The sequence below is a fragment of the Octodon degus genome, unplaced genomic scaffold (assembly GCF_000260255.1).
Source record: "Octodon degus isolate 3935 unplaced genomic scaffold, OctDeg1.0 scaffold00116, whole genome shotgun sequence".
NCBI lineage: Eukaryota > Metazoa > Chordata > Mammalia > Rodentia > Octodontidae > Octodon > Octodon degus.
Window position 1 is genome coordinate 9,068,407 of NW_004524692.1, and position 19,925 is coordinate 9,088,331.

Genomic DNA, 19,925 nt, shown 5'->3' on the forward strand with positions numbered 1-19,925 from the left:
TTAATCAAACTTTTTCTGACATTTCTACTTTAGTTTCTTTTGGTTTATTAACTATTTGGCAGTATATTGTTCAATTTCTAAAGATCTGGAAATTGTCTAAATTTTTGACTGTTATATTTAGTTTAATTCCATTGTGATATCAAAATATGCTGAATTATTTTTAAAAACTTTAGACTTGTAAATATTCAGCATATATTTTAAAAGAATAGCACCAGTTCATATTAATCAGAATTTGGCTTTTAACTATGTCTTTAAAATACATCATTATTTTAACATAATTTATTTAGTCTAAAAGTTGTTTTGACATGTAGAATCATCTCGATTAATTGATATTTTTACTTATGAAATGTTCTTTTTTCCATAATAACGTTTTTTTAAGTCTGCTTTTTCAGATATTAATGTACTATACCAACTTTCTTTTTAAATATTTCATACCTTAGGATTTATTTCTATGCTATTATGTGTTTAAATTAGAGGCATCTCCTATAAATATTCTATAATGTATAAAATTGAATATTACTTTATTTTTCTATTTTAATTAGAAAACAAGAGTTCACTTATAGTTAAAGAAATTAATTTTTCAATTTTGGTTTAAAGTTAAAATTTAACACCCTTTCCAACCCAATTTTTAGACTAAATAAATTATGTTAAAATAATGATGTATTTTAAAGACATAGTTAAAAGCCAAATTCTGATTAATATGAACTGGTGTTATTCTTTTAAGATATATGCTGAATATTTACAAGTCTAAAGTTTTTAAAAATAATTTAGCATATTTTGATATCACAGTGGAATTAAACTAAATATAACAGTCAAAAATTTAGACAATTTTTGTCTAAATTTCCTACCCTACTTTTTGGTCAGGGACTGCAATGACTCAAGACAGGTTCAGGATTGTCTGATTTTGTTGGAATATTTTTGTTTGTGTACTTGAGTGGATTAAGGTTTTCTTACTCCAAAAGATTCCTGAGGTTTCAGTTATCATCCAGAAACCAGAACTTCTTCTATTTGATGGATGTTGAAGCTGTCACTCTGATAGTACCAAAAATACACTTCTCATCTTAGGGTCTTCGTTATTGTTTCTTCCTAGAACTTGTGTACCCTACAGTTTAGAAATCTATGACTCCTTGAGAGGAAGATATCACAACATTCACCTCATTTTCTGCATTTTCCTTTCACTGGCTCTTTCTGGCTTCTCGACACTCCATGATATTTATTTTTGTTCCTTTAACTTCATGGGATTGTCAAAAGCTGAGAGACACTATCTTCTCAACCATTTATCCTGTATAGCTTCGACTTCAAAGGGAAAAGTAGAGACAATTGGGTTCTTACTTGGCCTTACTCCCTTCTCTCTTGAATTTTTGGTTCTTGAGTTGTAGCTACCTATGTTAGTTACTTTTCCCTTATTGTTGAGGCAAAATATACAACAGCTACAAGTTATAGAAGGAAATATTTTTGTAAGTGACAGTTTATAGTGGTCTCACTCCATACTTCTTCCTCATTCAAGGTAGGGTGGCATGACAGAAGGGCATCCATTTATGGCAGCAGAAGATAGCAAAAGTAACAAGAGAGTTTAACAGCATCTTTCTGCACTTTTTATCTTATGCAAATTGCTGGAATTAGGGCACTCCTATACCAATGTGCGTAGTGATTAAATAATCACATACTCTTAATCCCAGCATCATACAATCTAGATTCAGCCACCTCTGAAAAAGCCCTATGACTGCCTGCAGCTTTAGAGGTATGCTGAGACAAAAATCCTAACATGCCTGAGTCATATTCCAATCCCTTTCTAACAGTTGTTTTGTTTTTTATTTATACTTTTATGTAGCTGTGTAAGTAGATCAATACAGTCCAATATAAGACATTCTGTTAAAGCTGGAAGTGAAACTTCTTTAATTTGTGATTTTGATATCAATTTTATATAGACTTTTTTGTGTAACTTTCATGAGTAGGAATTCTTGTTAGTTTGTGTACTAACAGTACATTGGTACTAGTTAAAATGAAGAATAATAAAATATATAAGTAAGTCTTGCAAAGTAATGTAAAAATAAGGATTCAGGTTTTTTTGGAAAAATTGGGATATTATATCATATTCTAGTGTTCCTTTAGAATCAATCTTACATCTAATCTAAACTATAATTGCAAAATATCCATAGAATAGAAAGTAATGATTTCATTTCTAATGCTCACTTTTTTTTTTAGTTGTATTTTTTTCTCTTTAGTAGTGATTCTAATTCTTATCATCAAGCCAGCATCTTGTCCATAATACAATCATGTTGAAACCATATTGTGGTTAAGAATCAGTGCTGAGGACCTGTACTTTTTCCCTTTCATAACCTCTATCTTGCTTTTCTGTCAGGACGCCCTGGATGCCAGTATTCAGAGCTTTCAGCAAGAACAGCTTTCTAAGATAACTGACCTTAAGGACCAACTGGTAGCTGGTCAGCACAGCCAGGCAAAAGCCATTGAGGAGCGCCACGCTGCCCTGCTGAAGCGCTGGCAGCAGCTGTTAGAACTGGCTGCAGCCCACAGACAGGAACTGATAGAGAAGCAGCTGCCTCTACAGCAGGTAAGAAGAAGGAAACAGGAAGCATAATGTGGCCTCTGTTAGCCAGATACGAGTCATGAAATTCACAAATAGATGCTGGAAACCTTGCTTGGAAAAATCTACAGGTAGTTTGGAGCACTGAAAAGAACCAAGAAGATATTCTCACTGAGCAAAAAGGAGTTCATGTTCTGTAGATTTATAAGTTTTTGTTTGTTTGTAATTTTTTTCTACTGAAAATTGAAATTAGGACTTTACACATACTTACCAAACACTCTGCCATTGTACTTCATTGCCATCCATCCATTTATTTATTTATTTAATTATTATTACTTTTTTAAATTTTAAGACAGGTTCTCACTAAGCTGTCCAGGTAGGCCTTAAATTTTCAATCCCTCTGCTTCAATCTCTCCTCACAAGTAGCTAGGATTACAGGCAGGCAATACTATGTCTAGCATTGAAGGATTTTTAAAAATGAACTGAGTTGAAATAGGCACCAGACACACTAGTGGGAAAAGGGGACAGAACAAATCAGTGAGAAGCCTGTGCGTATGATAAAATGCAGGCGGGAAAGATTTAAGTCTTCTTTTGTACTTTAATATAGGTAACTTAAAAGGAGCACTCTACAGGTAGCCAGAAAGTTTTTTTTTTTCCCCCAATATTCTCTTGAATTGACTTTCTTGGGTGAGAAACTGCATGTGTCACTTAAGGTGTTGAACCTTGCTTCTGTTAAGAAATACAACAGTGTAGCCATATTGCTTTTCTCTGCTTTTACTATTAAAAGAGATAACAGATATAAAACTGGCAACATCAATAACCAAGTTCTAAAACTGCAGTATAAGTGTATTGTATGAGTTGTAACCCAAAAATCAAAAACTGGACTCAACTTAAAAGCGCTTTATTTAACTGAGCTCAGCAGCGATACGTGCTCTCATCTCTAAGTAGGTGCGCGTGGAGGTAGGGAGAGACAAGGGTTTTTAAGGCTGAAAACTGCAAAGGGGAGGTCTTGTGACTTGAGCAGGAGGGAATGCAGCACAGGGGTCAATGTACACTTATGGGAAACTGGTTACATTCTTTCAACATGCAGTTACAATTTTCAGGAACAAACAATTAAATTTTATGGCATGGTGTTGATCAGGGATGTCACAAGTTGGATATTGAGATAATTTTGGGAATGGGGGTTATATCCTAGAACAAATAATCATTACCTTAGGATATGGGGGATGATCACAGGATACATTGTGCAGATTGCTTTTAACAGTCCGTGGTTAAGAACAAAGGAATAGTTTGAGCATTAACAAACTGTGTTCAGAGGTCCAAAGGATGGCTTGAGCCACCAAGATGAAGTTTAAGTTGTCAGCTTATAACAAACAGATCTCGATAACAAGGTCACAGTGGAAGCGTACAGAGATGTATAACAAAATAGCTGTTCTAGTTACAAAATGGAGATGGTTACATAGGTTATAACACTATGTAGATATAAGTGAACAAAATTTTCTCTTTAAGGATGGTGCTAAGACGTTGGATGTTGACCACACAGCTTATTCATAATTAAAAGAAATCAGATTGGCCAGTGTACATGATATAGGGAACCTCCAAATGACACAGGGAGAAAAACCGATCTCAAGTAGATGACCTCCAAATGATATAGGGGAAAAATGATCTCCCAACCTAAAAAGTACTTGGAACGAATTCATGTTCTCTAAAACCAAAGAATGAATTTTAAGAACAAATGGAGGTTATGAGCAGAATATATTTATTGGGGGAAATACAGCTCCTGTACGAGAGAGGGACAGAAGTGGGCCCCAGGGGGTTGTCCCTGGGAACCTGTTTCTTCCAGGGACTTTTATAGAGTAAAACCACGTGGCAAGGTGGGTCTAAGGTGCATGAACATGGGAACTCACTTAGGTGGTCATGAAGTGGGACAAAACTATGGTCAACCAATGAGATTACAAGCACCATTGCTCAGTTAAAATTGATTTAATCCAGTACCAAATGAGGAAGTGAGTCAAGTAGCAAGCAAGCATGAATATGGGACAGGGTCTCTTCCTGTTGGGGGTTGGGTTAGTGACTCATTTGGGATCTTTCAAGGTGATTGATACCTATTTAGAATATCAATCCCTGATGCGCATCCCTTGGGAAATATGTGGCTGTATTTGTTTACTCTTTGTCTTGAGGTCTGGCCCATGGCTGGGAGGGTCTATTTCTTCCAGAGTTGCAGTCACTTTGACCTGCCTATAATATTTTTTATCTAATTTAGTTTCTTACAACATTCCTCTCTCTGAAGAAGTAAACCGAACTGCCATGAGGGAACCATGAGCAATGACCACTAGCATTATTTTGTCTTTAAAAATGCAAAACCATCAAGCTGTCAGGTTCCACACATATATTCTACAGAGGAAGTTCTTTCCATTTTCTGTTTTGCTTAGTTTTCAAACTGCTAAAGGGTTGGAAGATTTTTTATTATAAAATAACTGTAAAATATTCAAGCAATCCATGATATTCTGAAACTGACATGAAGTCTTTTATAAGTGCATTCTCCTTGAGTAAAGTTCATGTTAATTTTCTCTGTATTTATTGTACTTCAGCATATAGATCAGTGAAGCTAATATATAGTAAAAGGTAATGTTTGATGCCTTTGCATTCTTTCTATATTTAGATGAAATTTTTTTCTTTACAACTCACATTTTTTGGGGGGTGGGAGAGAAAATTCATTTTTTCCCTCCAGACAAATCTTACAAATACAATCTGCTAACCCAAAATCTATGATGAATTTTATTTTATAATTTGATTTTAATTTTTTAAATATTTTCTGTATTTATTTATTTGGTACAGGGTATCACTACGTAGCTCAGATTTGTAGTGATCCTCCTGTCTCATCCTCTGCAGAGCTAGGATTAAAGATGTGCACCACCTTGCCTGGTTTTTGTGGCTGGTTCAGTGCAGGGCTGGCACAGCATGTCGTACCAGGTATCAAACTTGGGTCCTTGTACTTGCCAGGCAGGCACTTAGACTGTAGAGCTATCTGCCAGCCTTATGATTAATTTTAAATCTTAAATTTTTCTGTTTATGTGATGTACCAAAAAATACATGTCTCTCCTCTCTTTTGATAAAATAGATGATATAGAGTCCTTCTGAGTATGTGGATGGTTCCAAGCAATAATATAGACACATGTGGATCCATAATAAGAATATAGGTCACAGTGTAGGAAATGGATTAGGGAGTGGTTTGAAAAATTTCAGGAATGAGATGAGACTTGAATAATATTCAAAAACAAATCAGGAAAATTACTTAGTGTAGACCAAGAGATGACAGTAGGCTTTGGCCTGCAGAAAATTTGATGAAAGAGGAACAGAAAAAAAGGGGAAAAAAAAGATAAAACAAAACCATTTGGTTTGTTCATTCAATCATTTTCCATTTTTTCATTTGACAAATATCTTAATCCCTTTCTTGCCTATGGAACGAATAGTAGGATACCCACAAATTGAGAGAGTGAGGTTTATTTTCACTCATGATTGCAGTCTCTGACTGACTTGCTCCAAGATAGATACAGTGGAACAGCCTCCCTGCTTGTGTGATGATAGGCAGGAAGCAGAGACAAAAGGGAGGAGCTGGGAAGGGAGATACAAAGTATTAACTCAGGCCAAACAAGTCTTTCTCATAAGAGCACAGTTAACACTGAACGGATCCAGTGATTAAGCCAGTGATCAGTACAACACCTCATGTCTCAATCCCCTTCCAAAAGCCTGACCTCTGAACCAATGAGTCTTTGGGAGATATTTCAGAAGCATAGCATAATAACACCTATGTCTACACACTTATTATAAGCAAGGTAGTACTAGAACAAGGACTATAGAATAAGAAATCACACAATTGAAAAATACGCCTGATACACGTTAGAACTTATAAATGAAGTAAGTTTAGAAGTTAGTTCCTCTTTTCTTTTGTCAACAAGGGAAGGCTTGACTAATTTCACACAATGGTGGAATCCTAAAACCAGAGCTGTTCTTGTAACTTAAAGATCCATCTGTAGGTTCCCATGGTCCCCACTGATTTTAGTTTTACCGTTTTAGAGTTCTGGCCTGCAGTTATTTCAAAAGAGCCATGATTTTTACCTTGTCTTCTGCAGAGGACCTTTTCCAGGACAGATAATGGCATCTTCTCTTTTCTCTGAAGGCTGAGGAGCTGTTCATGGAGTTTGCAAACAAGGCATCAGCTTTCAACAACTGGTGTGAGAATGCGGAGGAGGATCTGTCAGAGCCTGTGCACTGCGTCTCCCTCAATGAGGTCCGGCAGCTGCAGAAGGACCATGAGGCCTTTGTGGCCTCCATGGCTGGGCCTCAAGAAGACTTCAAACATTTGCTAGAGCTTGACCAGAGGATCAAGGCCTTAAATGTCCCCTCCAGTCCTTACACCTGGCTAACGGTGGAGGTGCTGGAAAGGGTCTGGAAACACTTGTCTGAGGTCATTCAGGTAATTAATTCATGACCAACAGAGATTGTGGTCTACAGTGAGCCTGACTGCTTAATTCATTGCCCACACTTGGGAACTTGTGGGAAAGATACGAAGATTGTTCATAATTATATCAAGACAGCAGTTGTCCAATGAGATTGTGTAGGAAGCATTAAGAATTATTGTACCTATGTCACAATATGTACTCCTCATTCCCCACAATGTAGATAGGGCTATATTTCTATGATTCAACAAAAAAAAAACAAGCTCAAAATGTGGTTTCAATCATGATAAAAAAATGCACAAATGCTATGTACCTTCTCATCCAAGATATGCCTTGTTTTATATGCATCTCCTAGGTGCCTTTTATGTGTTTATTTTTATTTTATATCTATTTACAATATTTAATATTGAAAATAAGAAATATTTTCCAAAAAGATTAACAAAAAATTGCTATGTTACCATCTTTTTCCAACAACACATATTACTTACTGCTTTTTCCTTTAGGTCAGCTTATGTATGTCTTTACATTACATATTACTGTCTCCCCCAGTCAGAGCGAAGGGACTGTGTTTATTACCAGTTTACTTGTTACTGGACTTAGTCTTAAATACTCTCTAAGTACTTACAGAGAATGATATGGAATATCTTCACATATTCGAAGAAGTGGTGGGCTAGATGAAATATGAACACTTAGGCACATTCATGCTGAAGGTACATCATATCTAGGAGAGAGATATTTAGTTGACACTACAAATTGGTTTTTTTATGTCAAAGAAGAACCTTCATTGTGAGCCCTCCTGTCTGTGGTTTGGAATTTTAGGAACGGGAGCAAGAGCTGCAAAAAGAAGAGGAAAGGCAAGTCAAGAACTTCGAAATGTGCCAAGAGTTTGAACAGAATGCCAGTACCTTCCTGCAGTGGATCCAGGAGAACAGGTTTACTGGGCTTCCTCCAAACCCATGGCCCTTATGCCATGCACACTATTTGCCAAAGGGGTGACATACATAGCTGAGGGGAGTGGGTAGACTTTCACACATCACTCTGTTGCCAAAACACATCTTCACTGTGCTTCTACTTGGACTTGACTGCTCTCTAGGTCACTCTTTCCAAAATCATGAAATGGAAATTTTATGCCACTGCTTATTTTAGAACTGTCGCTGTTCTGATCTTAACACTCACATTTTTCCTTCTGTTGTCATGATCATAATTCAAAATAATAATCATCTTTATGTTTGATGCTACATTGCACTCTAAAGGTGTTACACCTTCATTTTATTACTTTACTTTGAAAAGTTCACAGAGCTCATCTTATTTCCTCTGTTTCCAAATGTGTGGGCAAAGAAAGTTGATAAATTGACTTGATGAGTGTATTTACTAGCATAGCCAGAAACAGAATTTAGTGGGAACACCTAATATGAGGTTATTATGTTGCCTACCTAGTAAAGCTGTAATGAAATTAAAGTGAGATAACATAGATCAATTGCTCTCATCTGCTGCAAAATATTCTGTACATGATGGCAACTTTTGGCACTTTTCCTGGTAAATGATTTGAAATAGAGGCTACATAGAGGAATGCAGTAGTGTGTGAGAACAGATGCTCAAGGGTATCAGAGTGTGTATCCTTTGTGGCGTTTGAAGAGTTAAACTGTTAGAAGTGTGAGATAAAGAGGGCTTATTACTGAAGCATGTGGTTGATGGACAAACCATGATATATACTCTTAATGCATACTCATTGATAAGGATAAACAAGACTGAATAAAATGAAGGGGCCAGGGTGATGGCTTAGTAGAATAACTGCTTCCCTGGCAAACTCAAGGGCCTGAGGTCAATCCCCGGTTCAAAAAAAAAAATACTGAATACAATGAAATCTTGCATCACATCTTTAAAAAAAAAAAATAACTGAAGTTAGCAGAAATCATATGTCTTCCCCTGTCTCTGGTTTTGGTCTGCTGTTGTACCTGACAGTGAGTCCTCAATTAGAGAACTTATCCTTTGCTCTCTTTTTTCTTCTGAAAGAAGCAAGTGCTTCATGGAAGGCCCTGAGCTTCTCAGAGTAGGTAAAACACTTGAGACCTGTGGGCAGGCTCATATTTTGTGGCTACAGAGGACTTAAAATCTAATGAAGAAAGTTCCACTGAGGTAAAACCTTGTTAACAAATCATTTTCCTTTTTTCCTTTCTGATGCCTGTTCCTGCCCTCCATTTCCAGGTCCTATTTTCTGGATGGGTAAATATTTCATTATCATTTCTCTTTTCTTATATTTTGTGAAAGTGTTAGAAAAAGGGGATTTATTACTGAGCTAGCACTATACCATCATGATGTGAGTGTGCTGAAAGAAAGAAGTCAGAAAACTCCAGTAAGTAGAGTGTTGCCTGTATTACTTAGTGTGCAAAACTTGCCTTAAGTATCCATTGGGTCTGAATCTTTGAATTTAATCACATATACATTGAGAAAAGTCAGAAAAAATGTGTCTGTATTGAAAATGTACAGTTTTTTCTTATTTTATTTCCTGAACAATAGAGTACAACCATTATTTATTTGCCATTTATATTGCATGAGATATTAAAAGTCAGTAATCTAGAGATGATATAGAGTACATAGGGGATATGTGTAGATTTATATAAATATTGTCTCATTTCATATAAGGGATCTGAGAATCCTCTATTTTAGTATCTGCAGTGTTACAAGAACCACTTACCTATGGATACCAAGCATAACTTTTATGGACAATAAAATGATAAGAGACATGTAAGGGACTTTCACTAGGCAGAGAAGGAATGGAGATAGGTTCTATTTCCCTTCCTGTGAATCTAGAAAGGTACTGAAGACAGAAGTGTTTGATTCAAAAATTTGTTTTTCTGAAATATCATTCCATAAGACCACATACCCAGCACATCTCAATTCCAATTGTACATACCTTACCCTTTTCTTTCTCCCCCATTCATCCCTTTATCCTCTTTGGTCTTGGAGAACTCCATACAAGGGATACAGGCATTGCATGCTGCAAATGTTTACAAAAAAAAAGAAGGGGATGAAAGGAAAGGGAACACAAAGAGGGAAGGAGGTGAACAAAGGAATTAAGACATGTTGTGTGCTTACAACAAATTCCCACAAGGAATACAAGTATTCTTTAATACACATATGTGCTAATAAGAGAAAATAATATAGAACAAAGACTATGTTATTTTTATAAAGTACAAAAAGAAATGTAAGAGTTTTCAGTTGGCACATAGATATGAAAGATTGAACTCTGATATTAGGAATAATGTTTCACTTTGCTTCTTAATTAGATCTTTGCCCAAAGAAACAGGAACCCTGGAGTCCCAACTAGAGGCAAATAAAGTAAGTAAATTTTGTTCATTAGTTGAAGACATTGCTAGAATTTTAAAAAGTGGCAAAAAAAACGACATAAGGGCAATTTGATGATGTTGTATGTAAATATCACCTGCAATAAAAAGCTAGACCTGTGGTGCTAACGCTCTTGCTCATTGACATGCTGAAGCACAGAGCACCACTTCATGGATACGGACTCTCCAGTTGTTTAAACCTTCTGAATTTTTCTTTGTGCATAAAATAGAGATAGACGTTGTATTATAGAGCCCCTGCAATTATCATGTAAGAGAGTAGATGTGGAAGTTTCCAGATTATAATGAGGAACAAATTTTACTTTTTATCTGAAGTGATAAAATATTATCATTCAATCTAGGTAATATCTGAACAATTTAGTACAAGGTAGTAGACCAATCAATCAAGGTTTGTCAATCTTGCTTTGAACATTATACTCTTTCAGAAGAAAAAAAAAGTCAAATACAATTTTGGCCTTATAAAAATAAAATAAGATGCCAAGTTGAGTTGATTTTTGGATGGCCACAATCCTTATAACATTTAAGGTTTTTTCACACATAACTTACTTTCAGCAGACTCAATTTTTCCCTGTTATCTTTGAGATACAGTACCTTCTCAATAGCACTAAAGAGCAGGATGTAAAAGTTTTGCTGTTTGTGTGCTTGATTGGCAGGAGCAGACTATTCATGTGTGTCTGAGCTGAGGAAGGAGGCCCAGGAGTGAACATTAGGGTGCTTAGATGAACTTTAGAACCCAGTCGCAATTCATGCTGTGGATAATTCACAATGCAGATCACAGAAAATAATGATACATCAGTCTTGGGAGGTTGACTCTTCTTCGTCTGCCTTATATTGCCACTCAGTCTTAAATTTACATCTTAGAGCATATGAGAGTTGCAGGGCTCTTCTCACCTAAATCTATCACTCTTTTATAAGTGAGGAAAACAGAAATGAAAAGGTTTTCCTCAGTTGTACTTTTCTCATAGAGGACAAGAATAACTCCAAAAAGAACTGAAAAGTAAACTTCTATTCAGCTTTTCTTCCTCTCCTCCCTCTAGGGGCCTGAATGACTGACTCTCTTCTCTTTCCAGAGGAAGCAGAAGGAGATTCAGGCAATGAAGCGCCAGCTAACCAAGATTGAGGACCTAGGTGACAGCATGGAGGAGGCTCTGATCCTTGACATAAAGTACAGCACCATTGGACTGGCCCAGCAGTGGGACCAGCTCCATGAGCTGGGAATGCGGATGCAGCACAACCTGGAGCAGCAGATCCAAGCCAAGTACTGAGCGTCCATAGCTGGGGTGGGGAGGGTTGCAGGGGTAGCAGGAGCACAAGTAAGAGCTAGGGTATGGGGTACTAGATAGAAGAACTGCCTCAGAGGCAGCTTACCTCCAAAGCCAACGTTGTCTCTCTCTACTGTCTCACAGAGAGTATTGCTCTTTGTACTGAGGTCTGTCATGAGATAAGAGAGGTGTCCCTCCCACTGATTCTGCTCTTCATCTGTCTGAACAAATGATTTCTCCATCCAATTCTCAGTGTCACTTTATCATTCTCTGTGCTCTTTTCAGAGAGTATCAGCTTTGTGAAAGTCCCATTCAGAATATAATATCTAGAATGCAAAAATCCTCAAACAATGGCCTAAAAGGCCAAAAGAACAGATATTATTTTTCCTAGGTATATTAATTATCCCAAAGCTGCTTTAGATATCAATAGGTTTGGACATCATTTTTTTTTCCTAGATCAGGAAGTGGGAATTTTTTTTCTGTAGATGTTCTGAATTAAAATAATTTAGTCTTTGTGAGTGATAAAATTTATGTTGACTGTTTACTTCTACCAACACAGTGAAAAATAGCCATAAACAATTTGTAAGTGGATAAGCATGCCTGCTACAATAAACCTTAATTTTCAGATACTAAAATTTGAATTGAATGTCATTTTGACATTCCCTGGAAATGTTATTTTAATTATTTTCAGAAACAACATATAAAAGCCGTGTATGGCTCATGAGCTGCATAGTGGCAGGTGATAAGGTGGGTTTGAACCACGGCATATAGATAACCAGTCTCTGAACAAGATGATAAAATATCATATTGTCTATCAACATTGTCCTATCTTTTCTGTGGCATAATTTTTGCTTTTCTGCTGTTTTATTTCCTGGTTAATTCAAGTTTTTCATTTCAGGGATACCATAGGTGTAAGTGAGGACACACTGAAGGAGTTTAGTACCACCTATAAGTGAGTATATTTTCTTTCTTTCTTTTTTTTTTTTTTTTTTTGGTGGAACCAGGGATTGAACCCTTGCGCTTGCCAGGGAAGCACTTATTCTACTGAGCTATCTCCCTGGCCCCTAGTGAGTATATTTTTATACTTAACTAGTTTTTCAATGCTTGGTCATTCAGAGTAAGTCAGTAAATAACTAGCATTTTTCTCCCTCTGTGTGCCTTCATGAGATCCTAAGTCAAAATCTACATATGTTTATTAGCTTTAGTTAAAAGCATAGTATTATAATTTATAGTATAACACATTAATAAATATTAAGATACTGTAATGTAATTCCCATGAGATTTTCAAAGATTAAAAATATATTTATTACTTGCTTAATGCTTTGTTTTTCCTTTTTTATATAAAGAAAAAGAAATGGAGAGATGCAGACAAGCTCAATACTCAGCTCTCTGATGTTATTATATGTTACTAATGCTGTAGCTGATAAAAGAACTATTTCTTTTTCTTATAATCAGATTCTCTCTTAAGTTTGATAACATGTTTTATTCTTAGGCATTTTGATGAGAATTTGACAGGGCGATTGACTCACAAAGAATTCCGATCCTGCCTGAGAGGACTCAATTACTACTTGCCCATGGTAGAAGAAGATGAACCTGAGCCCAAGTTTCAGAAGTTCTTGGATGCTGTGGATCCAGGGAGGTAAGAAGACCAGAAACTGATTGGAGCTTGGAAGGAGAGGTTCAGAGAATAAAGTGGTCCATAAAATCTGAAATTCATTGATTCAAAAAATAGGGTAATACAGGCAATCATAAGTGAATAGGGCATTGCTTGGTATTTTTTCAAGATTATCTCAGAAGTAAACGGCACCAACTCTACCTCAGAAACTAGATTTGCAAGTTCCGTGATTCATGACTTATCTTTGATCTATGAATTTAGCTGATTCTGAGGATAAGACTCGAGAGAAGAAATCATTTCATAAATGTCAAATTTTAAGGACACCTGGACAGCTAAAAATGGTAATATATTGAGTTGTTTGCATTTGTGAAGGTGTGAAAGAGTTACAGATAGATCAAGTTGGTCTTTAGGGATAATTTTTATAACAAAGACACAAGAACACTTGAATTATTTAGGTATCCAGAAACTTGCCCTAATGAGAAGATGGAAAATTCCAAAACTCTTGAAGAAAACCAAACCAGAAGCTGACTCTAAAGTTTGGGAAACCGTGTTTATTGGCAGAGAGAGACAGAAAGAGAGGGAGGGAGGGGAGAGAGAGAAAGAGAGAGAGAGAGAGAGAGAGAGAGAGAGAGAGAGAGAGAGAGAGAGAGAATGCAGCATAACCAAGTCTCAAGCAGCTTATTTGAAAGAGAACACAGAGAATCAATCCATCTTCCCTTGGCCTCTCAGACACCTTATAGGATGGGAATGACGTTTTGTCTTGAGAAAGCACAGCTCCTATATTTCTCACACAGGAAGGGCTATGTCTCACTGGAAGACTACACATCATTCCTGATTGACAAGGAGTCAGAAAATATCAAGACCAGCGATGACATAGAGAGTGCTTTCCAGGCCTTGGCGGAGGGGAAGTCTTACATTACCAAAGATGATCTGAAACAGGTCAGATTGTTTTGCTCTCACAATCTCAATTTAGTTGAGCCCATTCGTGGTTGTCTACTCTGAATACTCTCACACACTACAGAGATTTTTTTCTTCCTAACACCTTTCCTTTGCAGGATTTCATTTGTTTTGATTATTCTATTTTGTCTTTTTTTTTTTTTTTTTTTTTTTTTTTTGGCAGAACCGGGAATTGAACTCAGGCCCTTGCACTTGCCAGGGAAGTGCTTATTCCACTGAGCCATCTCCCCGGCCCTCTGTTTTGTCTTGATACAGCTTAGAAACCTATAGTGACTCTTTATTGACTTTCAGAGTCAATTCAAAACATATGACTTGGCTTTTAAGACCATTTTTACCCCTCTACTTTCTTTGACCTTTAAGATAATTTAGGGAAAGAGAAATATAGGATAGTCAAAGTGAATTAGAGAGTCCCAGCCCAGGCGCAGCGTGGGCCAGACCCTCTCCCAGCCCCTCGGGCCGCCCCCCACCACTCCGCAGTGCCTCCCCCACCCTGCCCTCCGAGTAGGATTTTCTGCCCAGTTCCGGGAGCCCCCAGACCCAGTCCTAGCCCAGGTCCGGTGAGTGTGTGGAGAGTTTCCTGCTACCCTACGCCGGCAGGAACAGTCCCAGCCCAGGCGCAGCGTGGGCTGGACCCTCTCCCAGCCCCTCGGGCCACTCCCCACCACTACTCAGTGCCTCCCCAACCCCCGCCTGCCGAGTAGGATTTTCTGCCGAGTTCCGGGAGCCCCCAGACCCAGTCCTAGCCCAGGTCCGGTGAGTGTGCGGAGAGTTTCCTGCACCCTGCACCGGCAGGACCAGTCCCAGCCCAGGCGCAGCGTGGGCCGGACCCTCTCCCAGCCCCTCGGGCCACTCCCCACCACAACTCAGTGCCTCCCCCATCCCTCCCGCTCAGTAGGAATTTCTGCTGACTTCCGGGAACCCCCAGACCCAGTCCTAGCCCTGGTCCGCAGCAGGAAGGAGCTGAGCACAGCAGCCAGACCTAAGCCAGACACAGCTGGATAAGTCCAAACTCTGTAGATCTACACCTTAACTTCAGTAGGTGTGAAGGTTATAACTACAGCAAAGATCTACAACAAAGGGCAGAGGACAGTGCTACACAAAATGACGAGAAGGAACAAAATGCAACCTCAGAACACAAGCCCACCCGTAACAAGCGCAGAGGACACTAACACGGAAAAAATTGGAAAACACACAGCTGAAAGCAATGAATCAACAGCTTCTGAAATAAAACAGCTACAGAAAGATATAGAAGACCTCAGATTGGAAATGAAAAAAGAAATCCCTGAATTAATAACATCTGCAGTAGAGAATCAAATGCAGAAACATATGGAAGCAACCCAGTGCCCACCCAGAACAAGTGCAGAGGACACTAGCTCGGCTCAAAAACATGAATCAAGAGCGTCGATAGTAGAAAAGCAACAGCAGAAAGATAGAGAGGAAATCAGAGCGCAATTCTTTTCTGAAACAAAGTGAATTAGAGTTGTTTTTTCAAGAAAGAGATATGCTAGAAATTGGAGTTGGTCTTGCCGATTAGTAATCATACATTTTAGAGAAAAGAGGACTGGGGAGATGGCTTAGTGGAATAAACACTTCCCTGGCAAGCGTATGGGCCTGAGTTCAATCCCCGGTTCTGCCAAAAATAAATAAATAAATAAATAAATAATAAACAAATAATAAGAACATTTTAGAGAAAAGAGTATGATTTTAATGGGCTTGCTTGTCCTTCCAAAAACTGGCTGCACCTCTGCATTTAGAGCATAAAGAAAGTTCCAAGGAACTATCATTCTCTAGAAGTACTTTCAGCCTCTATAACTTTCTTTCTTTTTTTGTGCTTTCAGGCTCTTACACCAGAACAGGTATCATTCTGTACCATTCATATGCAGCAGTATGAGGACCCACGAGGTCAGCGCCAAGCTGCTGGCTATGATTATGTTGGCTTCACCAATTCCTACTTTGGTAACTGATAAGGAGATCTCTTGGATCACAGAAAATTCACCTAGTGGGGAATATTGGGAGATGAAGGAGACAGGCGAGGGAGTTGGGGTGTTGAGATTGGTGTGTGTGTGTGTGCGTTTGTCAAAATTGCTTCAGAATATAAAATCAATAACTTGGCAAGTATAGAAGTTAAGCAAATTGAAGGAAAAAAAAGTCATGGAGTTATTTTGTAAGCAACTAGTCACCACTGAGTTCTTCTAGCATTTTTACATTTTAACTATTCTGCTGTGTTCTGCTTACCTTTATCATTTTTTTTGTGTGTTGTAAACCTAGAAGAAAGTATTTTTAAAATAACAATGTTAAATAAAGTATTTCTTACCCAATTGAGATTCTGTATTTCTGTGAATCACACCATTATCTAAATATGAACAGCTGATTGTACTGTAAAACAAAAGGCCATTGTAGAGGACATAATAAAATCCTAAGTGATTTACAGTTATTTTTTCAGTTTAAAATATATTTAAATAATTTTATTTCAAAATGAAAACAATATCTGGGGAGGGTGCAATGGTTTTTTCTTTCTTTTTTGCATTTTTTTAAAGTGCCAGTCACCATTTTATTTATTTATTCATTTATTTTTATTTATTTATTTTGTATTTTAGGGAAGGGTCTACAGAGTGTTCAGGATCTCACCACTAGATCTGACTCCTAGTGATCCACCTGTTTACAGCCTTCCAAGAGCTAGGATTACTGGTGCACGCTGCCAAACCCATTCTCAATTGATATCTTAGTGCACCCCAGGGACAGGGCTGGCAAGGCAGGCCTCAGGGATTTAACTCCTGATCCTTGTGCTTTCTTGAAGGCACTAAAAGTGCCTGCAAGATAAGATTATAACACATGTGAATCTGATTTATTTCACTTAGGCATATGTTCTCTATTTGCATCCATTTATTTAGACAAGCTTCAAATCTATCTTTTCTGTAGCTGAGTCATCTCTATTGTATAAAAATAAGACATCATTTTTTATCTATTCCTCAATTTATGGGCATTTAGATTGTTCCCAAGATTTACCTATGACAAATTGAGATGCTTTAAACATGGATTCACACATATTGCTGTGGTATGATATTTTCAGTTCTTCTGGAAAAGTACCTAGAAGAAGAAAAGCTTGGTTGAATGAGACCTCCAATCCTAGTTTTTTGAGATATTTCCACAATGATTTACATAGTGGTTATACCAGTCATGCTCCCACCAACAGTGGAGAACGATTCCATTTTCCCCAGATTCTTTGCAGAATTTGGTATTGATGATAACCTTTATTTGTGGGGTGAGATGGAATCTCAGTGTTATTTTAATTTGCATTTCTGGAATGGTCAATTATGTTAAATTTTTTTTCATATATTACCTTACCATTTGCATTTTTGCCACTGAGAATTTTGCATTCATCTCATAGACTCACTTTTGGATTGGATCTTTCAATTTTGGGATCTTAATTTTTAAAAAAAAATCTTTGTATGTTCTAGATAAAAGTCCTTTTTGGGGGGAACAGTCAGCTAATATTTTTTTCCAATTTATGGGGTTTCTTTTTACTCTGTTGGTGATTTCTCCTAGTCTATTAAAAGGAATAGTTAATCATTAAATTTTTCTTCTTTTTAATTTTTGAGCAATATTTCATGCTTTTATCTAGTAATGTGAACAACTAATTGGAAGAAAACAATATGCACTGTAAAAGCCATTGTTAAATTTATATTATCTTGTTCAGTGAAATTCCGTATAATTTCTATGTTTTGAGTTTCCACATTGAAAATTACAGTACTATGGATAAGGAAATTGAACTGGATATCAGAAAATGGAAAGATACCCCTTATTCTTGGGTAGGAAGAACCAATACAATGAAAATGGCCATACTTCCAAAGCTATTGTGAATATTTAATGCAATTATAATCAAAATTCCAATAGCATATCTCACAGAATTATAAAAAACAGTCCTAAAATTTGTTTGGAACCAGAGAGACTTAGAATAGCAAAGGCACTTCTGGAGGACAAAGGCAATGCAGGGGACACCACAATTGCTCACTTGAAATTGTACTATAAAGCTACTATGTTAAAAACAGCATGACACTGGCTAAAAACACAGACCCAAGGATCAATGGAACAGATTAAAAATACATAAACAGCTGAAGACATACTCATCCACCTTGCTTTTGAAAAAGGTGCCGAACACATTCATTGGAAGAAAGATGGCATATATGGTAAATGGCTCAGGGAAAACTGGCCCCACACCTGTCAGAGATTACAGTTAGACCTATATGTTTCATCATGAGCTAAACTAAATTCAAAATGGATCAAAGATCTGAATATTAAAACAGAAACATTAAATCTTCTAGAAAATAGAATATTTTCTGGAAGACAATACTCTGGAAGACATTGATGTGTGCAAAAGCTTCATGAATAAAACACCAATCACACAGGAACCATAACAAAGAATCAACAACTGAGTCCTCAGCTTACTAAAAAGATTTTGCACAGCAATAGAAACCACAAATAGAGTGAAGAAACAACCAACAAGGTGAGAAGAATACCAGCTTTTCTTCAAAGAAAGGATTACATCAAGAACACAAAGGAAAGAAAGAAGAAAAGAAAGAAAGAAAGAAAGAAAGAGAAAGAAAGAAAGAAAGAAAGAAAGAAAGAAAGAAAAGAAAGAAAGATCATACTTTCCCAATCTACAGATCCAATCCAAAAATGGGAGCCTGAAATGAATACACACTACTCATATGACGAAATACAAATGACAAATTAATATATTAAATGTTCAATGTCACTTGCTTTTAAAGAGTTGCAAGTTAGAGCACACCAATATATTATCTCTTCATAGATAGCCTAATATCAAGAAATCAACAAACAACAAATGCTGGAGTGGTTGTGAGGAGAAAGGGACCACTCTTTATTGTTGGTGAGAGTGCAGACTGGTGCAACCACTGTAGAAAACCAGTGCAACCAGTGCGGAAATTCTTCAAAAACTTATGATTATACGTTCCATTTAAGCCAGTCATTCCCCTTTGGGTACCTTCCTAGAAAAAGTAAACACACTGTATCACAGCAATATATGTGCACCAATGTTTATAAAAGTACAACTTGTAATAGTTACATCATGGAAAAAACCTTAATGCCAAACAACTAAGGAACTCATATAAAAGATGTGGCCATTTTATACAATCATGTACTACCACTCAGCCATGAAGAAGAATGGAGACTTTTATTATTGGTAAATGGGTACAATTTAAGACCATACTCTTAAGTGAAGCAAACCAGACACACATGTGTAATCATGTTTCCATAGTGTGAAAAGATAAAAGATTAAATAATATTTAAAAGGTAAACTAGATATTGTAAAATAGGAAGAAATTTCAAATGGAATAAAACTTGGAAGGAAGGAAGGAAGGAAGGAAGGAAGGAAGGAAGGAAGGAAGGAAGGAAGGAAGGGGAAGGAAGAAGTAAAATACACAAACAACAAAACCTGTATTTGTATAACAGTTACGAAAGTTATACTACTCCTAATTGCTTTTATTTTATTTTTCTTTTTTTCATAATTTTATTGATAAACAGATAGCAATGAGAAAGTTTCAAATCAAATTCCAAGGACAGTTTCAATAACTAACACACTGCATACATTCTTCTTAATGGCTAATTGCTGTACAAGATGTGGACTTGAGATCCTATTTACAAACACCATTAGAACAAATCATTCTATTCATTAAGAGAATGTAACTATATATCTATCCCATCCAC

The 19,925-nt window shown here is 36.9% G+C and overlaps 1 protein-coding gene across 1 annotated transcript in view; it reads left to right on the forward strand.

The window, feature by feature from the left end:
* Positions 1-16,247, forward strand: part of Spta1 (spectrin alpha, erythrocytic 1) — an 89,218-nt gene extending 72,971 nt beyond the window's left edge. Inside the window, exons 43-52 of the mRNA XM_004640008.2 lie at positions 2,363-2,572; positions 6,726-7,022; positions 7,825-7,937; positions 9,211-9,228; positions 10,293-10,344; positions 11,438-11,625; positions 12,528-12,581; positions 13,122-13,268; positions 14,039-14,183; positions 16,040-16,247. Coding sequence (XP_004640065.1) covers positions 2,363-2,572; positions 6,726-7,022; positions 7,825-7,937; positions 9,211-9,228; positions 10,293-10,344; positions 11,438-11,625; positions 12,528-12,581; positions 13,122-13,268; positions 14,039-14,183; positions 16,040-16,165 — 1,350 coding nt within the window. The 3' untranslated portion in view covers positions 16,166-16,247. The remainder of the gene's footprint in view (positions 1-2,362; positions 2,573-6,725; positions 7,023-7,824; positions 7,938-9,210; positions 9,229-10,292; positions 10,345-11,437; positions 11,626-12,527; positions 12,582-13,121; positions 13,269-14,038; positions 14,184-16,039) is intronic.
* Positions 16,248-19,925: the final 3,678 nt, after the last annotated feature.